The sequence below is a fragment of the Atheta coriaria genome, unplaced genomic scaffold (genome assembly GCF_025399875.1).
Source record: "Atheta coriaria isolate IRGN ID8LTWV9N9 unplaced genomic scaffold, Caltech_Dcor_3.1 hic_scaffold_8_pilon, whole genome shotgun sequence".
NCBI lineage: Eukaryota > Metazoa > Arthropoda > Insecta > Coleoptera > Staphylinidae > Dalotia > Dalotia coriaria.
The window spans coordinates 4,606,246-4,620,082 of NW_027045450.1; the positions used below are offsets into that span (position 1 = coordinate 4,606,246).

At 36.0% G+C, this 13,837-nt stretch overlaps 2 protein-coding genes across 3 annotated transcripts in view; one reads left to right on the forward strand and one right to left on the reverse strand.

The window, feature by feature from the left end:
- LOC135797404 (xaa-Pro dipeptidase-like) overlaps positions 1–13,837 on the forward strand; it is a 166,424-nt gene that overhangs the window by 31,245 nt on the left and 121,342 nt on the right. The gene's annotated exons all lie outside the window — the stretch shown is intronic.
- LOC135797134 (E3 ubiquitin-protein ligase RNF220-like) overlaps positions 1–13,837 on the reverse strand; it is a 30,929-nt gene that overhangs the window by 12,885 nt on the left and 4,207 nt on the right. The window contains exon 4 of the mRNA XM_065309345.1: positions 4,020–4,133. Coding sequence (XP_065165417.1) covers positions 4,020–4,133 — 114 coding nt within the window. The remainder of the gene's footprint in view (positions 1–4,019; positions 4,134–13,837) is intronic.

A 13,837-nucleotide genomic window follows, 5' to 3' on the forward strand; every position in this document is an offset into this window, starting at 1 on the left:
GTGTGTTATGCAAGTTTACCATTTACCATCAATCACGGGCGATTTTAATATACGTAAACATATTATTACGAGTATTAGGTGGACTTGTGTTTTACGTATAAATATATACAGTGTGTTCGATGGTTAAAAAACTTAAAAAATGAAAATAAACGAAAAAATTTATTAATATTAATTTTAGAAAGGTAATAATTCTTGAAAAGTAATAAGGGTGAGTTTTGAAATCAGAAATCATTGACATTTATTTTATTTGCGCTGCGCGTGACGGTGTGACTGTTGACATCTTATTGCGGTTTGCTCAAAATACGACCGTAAGCGAATAAACAACGCAACAACCCCTGAAAGCCACGAAACTGTCAACGACATTGCGGCTAATATTTCCAGCCATAAATTTCCACGACTGCGGTGTGTTTTGCTTGCGGGCGGCGATTGTGTGTGAGCTTTTCATAAATTTCAACTCGCCACAAATGAAATTAAAGCTAAAACGTATCAAAAAGTCACCTCAACAGAAAAAAATTAAAAAGGAGAAAAGAAAAAGCAAAATAGCTAAATAATACACGTGTTTTACATTTGTAACGATAATCAAACTTTTATACCTAATTTAACACCCTGTATGTTATATTTTTGCAATTAAAAGTATGCTATTTCCATTTCCTTGGTCTAAACTGTCTCTATTCTAAAATTTATCAAAATTGGTTCAGTGGTTTTTGCATGAAAGCGTCACAAACAAACAAATATGTTTAAATATGGTTAAAATAACTAAAATTAACCACAAATCTAGCTATTCTAGCTACTCTAAATAACAAAAAACCTCAGAAAACAATTTAAAAATGAAAATTCAATTAAAATATAAACCAAAAAACAGCAATACATGGAACACACGCCATCTATACCTATTTTACTGAACTAACATTGATGCAATAACCTGACTATCTATCCTACTACACCAAAACCTTTGTAAACACATTTCCTTCCTGCTCCTCCACCAAGAAAAGAATTCCACAGCAGATAAAGAATACGTTCCGTTCCGGTTTAATTCGCTTTGCATACGTGAATCGAAAAGAAAATCGAATACAATTTCCCAAACACATTCCGCGCATATTCCTGTTTCGGAATTTCCTCTCAAAAGGACGACAAAACGAAAACGCTTAAAGGCAATAATTTAAACCGTTATCTCTTGGTGTTCATGTGCTCATTCGTCGACGGCCGCCGTTTACGATTGCGTGTGTAGTAAGCACCTATTCGGGGGGCGGTTGTTGGAAATAAGCTCGTAACCGGCGATGAAATCATTCGAGGCGCGCTCGCCTTGCAAAAACGTGCTTCACGCATTCGTCCCGTCTGTATAAATAAATGTTGGTATGTGTGTGTGGATGAAAATCGAGCGCAAAGCGCAAAACTGGAAGGCGGAGCCGCCCCCGCCACTGAAAGACGCCGCCTCGCGTGCAACAATAAACGCGCAGCTGCTAACCAATCGCGAGAGGGTTGTAAAACGAACCACACCTCAAAATTTAACACAAAAACAAGTAAAAATAACAAATTTATCAATAAAAAAACAAACATAACCTAAAAATTCATAATTTTTCCTTTTAAAACGTGTAATTTACACAAAATTTAAAAAGAAAATTTTATATGATCAGTATTCATCACATATGCATGTAAAATTCTTATATTCACCAATTTCATCCCCTAATACCCACTTCACCAACCCTCTCCACCGAAATTACCTATATAAGATATGCAAAGAAGGTGTTTGTTTAGAAGGCCACACTATTACCTAAGAAAGCACTTCCAGGGGGTGGAAACATGTGTGGGCCATCTGTCAGACAAGCGCGTTATCGCGCAAATTGCCGCCGCCACCGCCACCGTCAAGAAGCGAGGATAATCTAAAGCGGCTCATGCTTATGGCTCATGCTCACACGAGGGATGATGATATCACACATCCGTGGAAAATTGCTTTCCGGCGGGCGGCGAACAAAACCCGCCACCGCTTTAAAATAGCCGTTAAGTTAAGTTAAGTTAAGGGTTGCGGGGTTTAGAATTTAAATTGGAACACTTTACAACTCAATACCTACTCGTATAAATCGTGATTTTAGTATTGATAAAAATTTCTAGGTTTTAGGGTTTCCAGTAAAATAATTGTAAATTTTAAATTGCGTTAGTTATAAGGTAAAATAATTTTTTGATATTTTAGGTTATGTTTGGGGGTCTAGATATGAAGTAATACTGATTTTTATATGCAGATGGCGTTAGTTATAAGAAAATATAATTTTTGTTAATTTAGGTTATGTTTAACGTTTTAAACATAAAATAATAGTGATTTTTTAATGTAGATGGCGTTAGCTATAGGATAAAATCATTTTTGTTACTTTAGGTTATGTTTGAAGTTCTATTGATGAAATAATACTGATTTTTAAACGTAGATGGCGTTAGTTATAGAGGAATACAATTTTTGTTATTGTATGTTATGTTTGAAGGTTTTTATGTGAACTGACAAGCACTTCTCACTTTCCTTTCGCCTGCTCACATCAACATCAACATCATGTCAAATTTGGGTCTCCCCTCGCATGCACCCTAGCGAAATTTTCTTTTCATTCAGTTGCATTCAAGTGGGAATACTGAAATGAATAACATTTTTGACACATACTCCGAAAAAGTCAGATATTAATCCGATTAACATTGTCCAGATATAAAAATGTCAGTTGTGTAAGTTTACTTTACTTTATTGGTTAGGTTAGGTTATGTATCGCTCGGGTTTGTTTAAAAATTTGTTTCGAATGCGCATCCCTTGAACCTGTTCTGTTTATACGCTGACGGGTTTTATTGGATTTCCTCGCAACACCTTTTGATCGCTGAAGCGCGTCCCGGGATGCGACGCAATATGCGCGCCCGACTTTTATTTCGCTCGACTGGAGCACAGCCTTTGGAGGGGAAGCCACCCACCGGTTTCACCTCTACTCGTGAACCAAGTTAGAGGGTGCGGAGTCACGAGATATCGAGATCTTTGCTCGGGCGTCGTAAAAACTCTGATACTAACATAATTAAAGAACAAGCAGTGTAATTTTACTTAATTAAATTCCCTTCTTTTTCCCTTTTTCACGCGACCCTTAAGACCATTGCAAGATTATACTTTCGGCAAGATGTCAGGAAGTAGCAGATGATGAGATCTGCAATCGGCGAGTTTTTACTTTGCGTCCGACACCCTCAACACCCTCGTATACTGTTAAAAGAATGCGTCTTTAAATGGGGCTGGTGCTCTTTGCAAGCCGCGAGGAGCGACGTGGCAAGCATTAAAACGCTAGACTCTCGTTTAATTTCGTTTTGGCGAGGCGTTCAAGGAGATGGGGGCGAAAAAAGATTTCTAACCGTAAAAGCAGGACGATTGTCACCCTTTGCAAACTTCAACAGTTGCGAAAAATGGACAACAAATAAAAACATGAAAACAAGATAAAGACGGAGGTAATAAAACGATAAGACGCCCGTCACGTCATAAATTCACGCGAGCACAATGGTCGCCATCTTGAGATAACCTCAATGTGCAAAGGCTGTGCAAAAGGCCATTAAAGCTTACAAAAAGTCTACAAACTGTGTGATAACACATTAAATTTCATACTTTTCATACTTTCAATGACAAAGAGTCGAGTAAAGTAAGGTTAAGATTCGTTTTGAGTGGTAAATGCAATATAAACCTCCATGTCGGTAAAACAGAGCGCATTTTGAACAAAATTGACATTTTTAGCAAAAATTGTATATAAAAAGATAGAAAAAACTATTTTTAAGTTAAATAGAGCTCATTTTAATAATTTTTAGCACTTTTTGTATCCAAAAACATAGATTTTTGGTTATGTCGGTAAAGAAGAGCTCATTTTGATTAAAATTGACGTTTTTGACAAAAATTGTATACAAAAACACAGAAAAAAATAATTTTTTAGTTATGTCGGTAAAGTAGAGCGCATTTCAAAGAAAAATAAACATTTTTGGCGCGAATTGAACCCAAAAACATATTTTATTATAGTTTCACTTACCGTGGTCAAAAAGAAATCCACTTTTAAGTCCATGAGCCGCCGCCGCAGCCGATTGAAGCCCGGGAATGCTGAACGCGTAGCTGTTGGCGAAGCCGCCGCCAAAGAGCGGACCCACTGCAACACAGAACAAAGCAAATTATTACACATGCGAGATATTAAACCGCAAGCGCCGCCCAGTGGAGCGGAAGATGATTTTCCACCCTCGAAACATTTTAATAACTGTTATTACAATAACATCATATTTAACACGCATGATTGTGCTTGCATTGGTGCAATGTCGGTAAAGTAGAGCTCCAAAACACAAAAATGTGTTTCAGTTGACAAGTATGTTTGTAGTCTCCCCTAGGAGAGTGATTCTAGGAGTGTAGAAGTGTAGGTAGGACAAATCACACACTGGCAATCGATAAATCAATCTGTCAGATTGGTCACGCGAACGGGTTGAAGTGGTCAACACCAGTGACCGTGTCACAAAGCAAACCGCATACCGAACATTCAACACATTCTTCGTTTATGCCTATTTGGGTTTCATCCACAAGGAAAAAGATATTACTTATTGGATCATAGATGGCGTTAGTACTTAAATATGGCCGATGGTGGAAACTAGTTCGAAATGCAATTGCTTTCCAATTGGAATGTCAGCGTGCGTCGTGAATTAGATTCATGTCGAAATCGTGTCGATTGTAAGTTTTTCACGCTGTTTGTTTTTTTTTTCTCTACAAGCAAACCGAAAATGCGCAGCAGTCGCACCGCGCGCAGAGAGACAACTTATTTATGTTCGGATTGTTTGCGAAATGCCGACGATTACCTGCGGCGTCGATTTCTTCGTGTCGCGCATACGAGAGCGCGTTTTTTCCGCGCGGGTTGGCTCGTGGGGAATTTTCGTTCAAACGATTTTACGGAATCTCGTCGGGTCACGAGAACGCAAAACGAATTCAAGTAGCCAAGTTGCAACAAGCGAACGATTAAAAAAACTCTTGCATCGTATGAGCTTTTTCTTCAAAAGCTCAAGTAGCGGGGGTTTTAGGGGTAAAAACTAACGTTACATGGCTACTTAATAAAAAAAAAGATCAAAGAAATGCAAATAACGCATGGAAAAATTGAAATTTTCATGTGCATCAAACATAATTATTTGTTAATACATTATTTTACATAAATTTATTGTTTTGTTAATAAAAAACGTAGAAAAATAGATTTTTATGTTAAAAAATGACGATTTTTAGGTTAAAATGTTACATAACCTATTTTAAGAACCCAAATCACTCAAATTAATTAATAATTTGCCACAATCATGCACATTAAACTCAAATAAATCAAATTTTCAACATAACCTCATTTTTCTACCAAAATTTAACGTTTTTTGATATAAAAATGACAAAAAAACGAATTCCTAAGTTTTTCTAGGTTAAAAAGTGACATAACCTCTTTTAAAACCTATAATAATACAAATTAATAATTTGCTACTTTTACATGTATTGCCCGCAATGTTTCGTCGCCCACCCTCGATTTACACATGCAAATCTTCGCATACACATGTTTCTTGCTTTGTTCTGCATGGCAAAACTACTTGCAGCTAAAATGCTCGAGCGGCATCTCTCGCGGAATTGGCATTGTGTGTAAATTGCGAGCGATTAATAACGTCGACGACGACGTGCACGCCAAAAGGGATATCAATATGTCCAATCGGATAACTACCGGTGCCGAATGCGCACAACTCGCCGCATCTACATAATTCATGCGACGCTCACTAAATTCTTATATTGCGCGCGTATTTAAATATCAAGCGCGCATAAAACAACTCGCGGACAGTTGGTTGAAAAGCTACCGCTGCAGATATGCACCATAGCGAGTTATTCCTTTATCAATTTATGCTCATCAATTGTTTTGCGACGGAACGACAACGTCGAGCGAGCGTATTTTGCATGAGTTGAGCTGCAGAACGCAGAATTTGAATGTAAATTCTACATCAACTTCAATTTCGTCTTTGACTTCAACTTGTCAGTCAGTCAGCTTCATGAATTTATTCAGTTTGCATAAAATTACGCGCCGATTTTTATATTTATAGGTTAAAATGCATTTTAGTTCAATTATTCACTCATAGAGGGCGGGGGGATTTAAAATAAATATTTTTATTGTTTTAAAGTGATATAAAAATGTTATTTGGGCAATTGTCACCAAATTAGATTATTTACCATGCGGAGGTTTTATTTCACGCTGGAGAACGCAGAAATTTACGAAAATAAATTTTTTACGAGCGAATAATTTCGTTAGGAATCTTGAAATCCCATGTGAACGTCAATTTTAAACGTGTTTACACCATTTGAACCTATGTTGGTTGTTTTTTGTAAGGGTTGCAGAAACATATACAATGTGTTTACAGCAAAAGTCGTAAAAGTGCAAAGTGGCGCACTATAAAAATGCAATTGATTTTATTTTTCACTTTTTTTTCAAATTCACACTTTAGGGGAGTGTAAAAACTGCCAAAACTGCAAAAAATAAAAAAAATTTTTTGTGAATTTATGCAACTTATTATACAAAATATTAAGTATATGCAACCCAATACACGTTGTTTTGATATTTATTACTTCTAATTGACTAATTTTTGACCAATTTCAAAAGAATAACTTCCTGATCCCAACTACTAAGGGATGATGCTTGACATCCACACACCTGCCTTACAGTCGAGTGCACTAAATAGCCGTTTGCGCGCCGCTTGATTTTACGAGTATTGTGTGTTTATGAATGCGCATTCCATTCATCTCGACGTCGTAGTGGAACTACCCTTACTCACTAATAACTACCCTCGATAAATACTGCAGCGGACACATCAGCGCCGGCTCAAAATCGGGGACAGTTGTAGTACTCGATTTCTTGACTTTTCACCCTCTGCGTAAGGGGTGCAACTACCCTCTTCGGTGCAAATTAGGGGCGCAAACAATCCATGCACAAACATGCCACCGAATCGCAATACTCGCACATATTTTCATCCCTTTTCTAGGGTCTAGTTTGGTCTAGTTAGAGTTGTGTTGTAGTGGTAGTCTATATTTCATCGATGTTGAATCGAATTTTACAGTTGCCATTGTACACACGAGGAGTGCAGAAAAAGGGATATAATTTACAACTAGACTTTTGATATTGTAAAGCATGTGAGTGAAGCGTATCCACAACGATTATATGAGGACGATTTCAATTGGGAGTTGTGTTTATTTTGGTTGAGGATGTGACGAATTGATTTTTATATTTTAAAGCGTATAAAATGTAATAAACATCAAAACTAATCAAAAATTTTATAAAAGAGAAGAAAAGCAGTTTATAAACAGTGGTTTATGAGTCAAAATAGGAAAAACAACATTTTTTAAGAAATTTTTTTGTTTTTGACGTGATAACGTCTTTAAAATCGTTTTAGTCGGGTGACATGTTCAGAAACTTGTGTCACGAGGCCTCCGATCGCAGGTATAACGAGAGAGAGAGAGACGGACCGATCTCCCGTCTCATCTCGAGCGCTGCCAGTCATTCCGTGAAACTTGACACGCGGAATCCACACGAGCGGAGGCAGGCATAGTGTTCGAGTGAGTGGACCGATCTTCCGTCTCTCTCACTCTAGCGGCATACAAACGAATGGAGATTTTCTCGTGCGGTTAAGTTTTCGTTGAATATTTAACAGTGAAACAAAATGTGAAGTGTTACAACAATTGCAACAAAAAAAAACCAATATCACCAATAAGACGTTATCACGTAAACATCTCGATCGTAAACCTACTTTACAAACAACCATATTTTGCGAAATTCTCTTCAAAATTGATGAAAAAATGTCAAAAAAGTGAAAAATGTTATTATATCAAATAAAATGTAAATATTTTCCTAATTCTTGTGCAAATTTTATAAATTACAAGCAAAAAACTTAATTTTATTAAATACATTCGCCATATTTAAGTTGTGGCGCCCTCTACAGTCGTAAAACACAACAAAAACATAAATTTTGCCTTAAATTTAATTTTATTTCAACTAATAACACAATTATACCTGTCATCTGCCAATGTGTGACTCTGTGACTATGTCAATGTACTATTAGTTAATACCCCCGCACCGGAAATGACTTTCTGGACAATCAAATGGTCACCGGTTCTTTTCAAAACTTCTCCTCAGCAGTCCTCAACACAATTGAACTTCCTATCCACGTTTCCATTGTCCACCGCCCGGAATTCTACTTTTAAGACCGATTTAACTTTTCAATCCGACATCCCCGAAAGTCACCAATGTCAAGGTGTCAATAATAGCATTAAATAGTAGCAAGCGTAGTAAATACCTACTACAGTTGAATGAATGACTTTTGGACTTTTACATTTTAGAGATTTTCGGTCTTGAAATGTTCAGAAATGAATGGCTGTAAAAGGGACAACGGAGTTATTACCAACTCACTAATCCCTGCAACTGTCTATTATTACCTTGGTGTACAGAAGGTAACTAAGGGTATAAGCTGGGTATAGGTAAAAGTGAGGGAATATTTTTAATTTTTGACTTTTCTGTTTCGAGTTTAGAGTAGAGTAGAGTATGTATTAGTATTGTGTTGAGGTTGATATTTTATTGCTCTGCTTAGAGTCCCACCGAAATGTGTGACACGCATATTAGCGCGCATTATGTTTGTTCAGCGTGTCAGTTCACCCTTTCATGAATGGGGTGACACCCCAATGAGATAATTAATTTTAATTCTTCTTTGTTATCTTTTAAATTTAAAAAAGACGCAAAGAAATTGTAAAAATCCAATAGTTTTAAATTTAAACTCAAATTAAATTATTATAATTGTTTATATTATTAAAATTTAAAAATCTACATGATAGAGAATTTAAATATGAATAAAATAGTGTTTGGATCAATAAAATCGGATAATAAATAACGCCGCTATGTTAACTTTTATGTTTATGTTTTTAAATTTTTAAATTTTTTGCTTTTTATCAAAAAAACTATCAAAAATTAAAACATAATTCATTAAATTTTAATAGTATTTTATAGATAATTAAATTCTCTACATGTTAAAACTTTAATTTATTCAAATCCATCAATAATTCCCTTAAAAATCTCAATTTAAACTTAAAACCTCTCAAAATAATTACTGCGTTCACCAGATGGCGCTCACACAAAAACCAATTGACGTGCCACATTAGGTTAGCTTCCATTTAATGAAATTACGCCTCGATTAGCCGAAAATTTATTTGTCAAGAGTGAAAAATTAATGTTGGTCACGTTTCGCGCCGACAACGATAAAAATGCTCAAAACTGAAAAGCACAAGAGCAATTAGCGCGCGTACGTGTCGTCCGAGGGTGGCGAGCCGCACGCTCATACATACATTCAAGTACAACCAACATACGAAGGGAGGCGGCGGCGAATTCCGCCGCACGTGTCTTTACAGCCACGCACGCAATCGAACACCGAGCGCATACCAAAACGCGTAATTAACGCATACAAGTACAGCAAAACAGCAATTGCAATTTCATCATTCAAAAACGCATACAAAAATTGAATTTTGCATTTTTCCACTTGAAAAAACAATAATAATTCACATTTTCATATGAATGTTTATGTTTTGTTTCTGACGGCGTTTTTGCATATGAATAAATATGCGTTGACACATTCGGATGCACACATTTTGTTTAATTTTATTCCTCGCCGATGAACACGCATGGATATAGTTTTTGAATTGTAAAATGCGGAATTAAAATGTAAAATGATGAAAACGCGCGAAATTAGCAGATCGTGTGATTTTGACAGTGACATTTCAATTTGTCTGCGGCCGAGCGAAGTCAAATGCACCGCCGACCGCTGTGCACCGCCTCCAATGCGGTTAAAACACGCATACACTTCAAATTCGGAACATAACCTCAATTTTGCGCATTCAAAACCATCAAATGTCAAAAATTTAAAGTTTTTACATAGAAAAAAATTGTTTTTATCTATTATCTTATCAAAAACACAAAAATTCAAATATAACATAACCTCTAATTCCTATCTATAAACAACAAATCACAATTTGACATGTTACAAGCATGTATCCTCAAATATTGAAAAATTCTGGCTTCGGCCGAATCATAAAAATGTTAAACATTTATTTTCGCCGTCTTTGTACGAAATTCTCGCGAGTCTCGTGTGCCGTGTGCGTTTACGACGCCTGCCGCGTCAATAAAATTCAATTGTCCGCGTGCGCGCAGCGTTTTACAATTTGCAATTTGTAAATTTTACGACGAATGAGTTATGGCTATTAAAAGAGTGAAGAGCGTCTTTGCATGCAGCACTCACCTTGAGCACGCGTTATTGTGTGTCATCCTCGGCGATTTTTGCGAATCTTTCATTTGTCTTCGTGACGAAACGAAACAAAACCAGCGCGAGCACAAAAGTAAACAACTGACGAGCATTTATGACAACATGTGTTTGGTGGGTGACGGTGTGCGCGTGTGGCGTGATTGTCGTAAAGCCGCGCAAGCGCGTAATTTATGACGAGTTTAACAGCGCCACCACTGCAAAAAAAACGCGTTAAAACTTAGCAACAAAGCAGAATGTTTACGACTATACTCGCTAGATGACGAATTTAAACTGGAAATATTGAAAAATAACTGCAACGCTTTAAAAAAGGTAAAAATTAATAAATTTAACGTAAAATTTAATGTTTAACCATAAAATAATGATTTTTTAGTTAAATAATCAATTAAAACACGTTGTAGACATCCAAAAACTCTAAATTATGCACGAGAGTGATGATTATTCGGAGATATTCACGAATAATCCGGCTTCTAACATATTCCGAAATATTTCAGCGCGCCACAGATTGAAACGAGAGTTTAGCATGACAAAAAGTTTTATCTTGAGGTTTTACGCGCCCCGCAAGGGTTTTTACAGCGTGTAATAATAACCGCGTTACACGGATGTTCGACATGACACGCCGCGAAAGCAGCAGGGTGGCGGTAACGGCGGCGGCGGCGGCGGCAATCTCACCATGCGCTGCCTGAGAAGGGTCGTGGATCATCGCCAATCTGAATTGTTAATGAGATGTTTGCGCCCCGAAACGGTTTTCAGGGGGTGCTTCAGAGCGGCTTCTTTGCACCACAGGAGTGGACTTTTGAGGGGTTATGAATTTTTTTCTTTTATTTGGGTGAAAATGGTGATTTTGACTTGATAAAATGTCAAAAGTGTCAAAACGTCTGATATTAATATGAATTTGTGGAGAGGGTTTGGTTTATGAAAATGTTTGGAAAATGTTTATTTTTAGGGTTGTTTATGGGGCGATTTGGTTGGTTAAAACGGTGTTTGATAGATAATTAAATTCTGAATCAGATATTAATTTTTAACTTTTAGTTTTGGTTTAATTTTTATGTTTAAATTGGTTGCAAAGTTGAAATTTGATATTTTTAAATGTATGTTTCAAGTCAGACTTTAAAAAATCATAAAAAATCGAATAAATGTGAAATTTGCAAAAATTGTAGTTTACTAAACAGAGAATCTATTTTTGTATGCATATTCACTGAGAGATACTAATTATCATTTATATTTAATGATTTATCTTAAATTTAATACAAGAATGCATAATTTTAAGCAAAAAATCGATTCATTATGCAAATTTATAACAATTGATTTTTTTAACAAGTAATTACAGCTCGATTTTCAAAATTCAAAAAACATCTTATAGACAATTAAATTCTCTATCAAACAGTATTTTTATTTTAGCAAATTTTATTATTTTTAATAGGTTTTAGAGCTGTCAAAGTCAAAATTAATTTAATTTTCAATTTTTCTGCTTTCAAACTTCAAAACGCTGTCAAAAATTGAAAAACAAACCAAAACTATCTTCAAATACAGCAATTGATAGTTTATATAATAACTAATAAAATACTTTTTGCAAAATTAATTTATCTTAAAAACTTTAGCAACAATATCAAAAACAAAATATTTTTGATAATTTTTATGTTTTTATTTTTACATGAGATTTATTGATTTGAATGTGTATTTTTCAGGTTGATGGTTAATGTTGAGACAATCCTGTTGATGAAATTAGGTGGCGTCACGCTGGCGGCGGCGGCAGTGCTCGTCATTTGTCACAAAAATGCATAGCTAACAAAGCGTCAAAACCGACGTTTACATTTCGCAGCGTTTCACTAACCAAGCGACCAAACTGTTGCGATTCACCCCTCGGGGGTGTTTTTGCATATGTATATATCCACCGCCACCGCCGCCACCGCCGCAGCTATCGTCGCGGCGCAAAAAGTTGGCTCGGCGCCTGCATTTCAATTAAAAATGTGCAAACATTAGCTCGTCATTTACGCGCGACGAAATTCCATAATTGATTGTGTTACTCACTAACTAGACTCGCCGCCCCCGCAAAACATCCGAAATATATCACAACGTAAACGTAAAAGAAGCAGAAAAAAAGCGTAAATTTGAAAAGGTAACATAACTCAAAGGCTCCACATCTGCATTTTTATCCTTTAAAAAAACAGGATAAATTCCACTACACTTTACACGCGGCAGACTCCCCTAGAGGGATTTTCTGCAACCCTGCAACCCCTCAGACGTTTTCGTTTTATTTTCCTCTTCTTTAAGGCTAATGAATAAGGCGTGCGCGCTTTTTACTTTGCCAAAGAATGATAGCGCCGGCTTTGTGCAATTATTAAAAGCAAGATGAGCAGCTAAGGGTGGTGAGTGGGAGGGGGATGGTTGGCAAGTGCCATAATCATCGTCTGGCTCGCAGAAAGCGCACTGCGGGCGCGAATGATCATTTAAACGTCTTAATAACTCACCGCTTTAATTTCCCGCCCGCAAACGCCAAGTCGGTCGCCGAAAAAGGATCTAATCATGTCTTAAGTAGAAAGCGCTTTCGTTAGGGCTGTATGGGTGGCGAGTTTTATGTTTTTATGTCTTTTAACTACGTTTTGTATAAGTTTTACGCGGTTTTAGTCAAGTTTCTAATAAATTTAATGTGAAATTTTCCTTTGGGTGATAAAATTGATATTTAAGGGGGTGTTTATTATCGGATTGACTTGAAATAAATTTTATTTGATTTGGAATTCAATTATCTTTTGAATGCTGTAAAACTTTGTAAATAATTTTAATGGGAAATATTTTTTATTAATTTTTAAAGTTGAAATTTGATTTGAGAAAATAAATTTAATAAAGATTGAAGTTTACGTGACGATTACTTCATCAATATTTATTATTTTTAAAAATTTTAAAATATTATGTGATAAATAATTTAATTGGCTATCAGTTGGCGTTAAAATTATTAAAATTCATTAATAAATACTCATAGTAATTAATATTTTACTCAAAAATGTTTTTTAAACGAATTTTTGCATTTAAACATCAATTAAACAATTAAAAACGCCAATTTTAAAAATTTTATTGATAATATTGATTAGACTAATTAATTCCTAACATATTCTCGTTTGATTTACAAAAATCTATTTATAAATACGTCTGTAAATTGATTTTTTCTTAAATTTTGAAAAATTTCAAATTAAAATTCCAACTCGTTTATCTCCTGCTGGAAACTCCTTAAAATTGATCGAAAATCCAATCCTACCTCGTACCCTAGATATTCACATTTCTCGTTACCTACGATTTGCACCCCCTCAACACCCTCGACGCATTCGCCACCCTGTTACACGTGTAAACATATGTGTTTCGCAAGTGTAATCGTTTTGCGGAAACGCGCGCGCGTTCGAGGGCGATTATCCCCGCAAAAAGAGGGGATGCGAAAAACCGCACAATCATTAAAATCTCCGAAACGACGCCGCCGTCGTTGCCGCCGCCAGCGATTGCATTACGTTTTCCATTT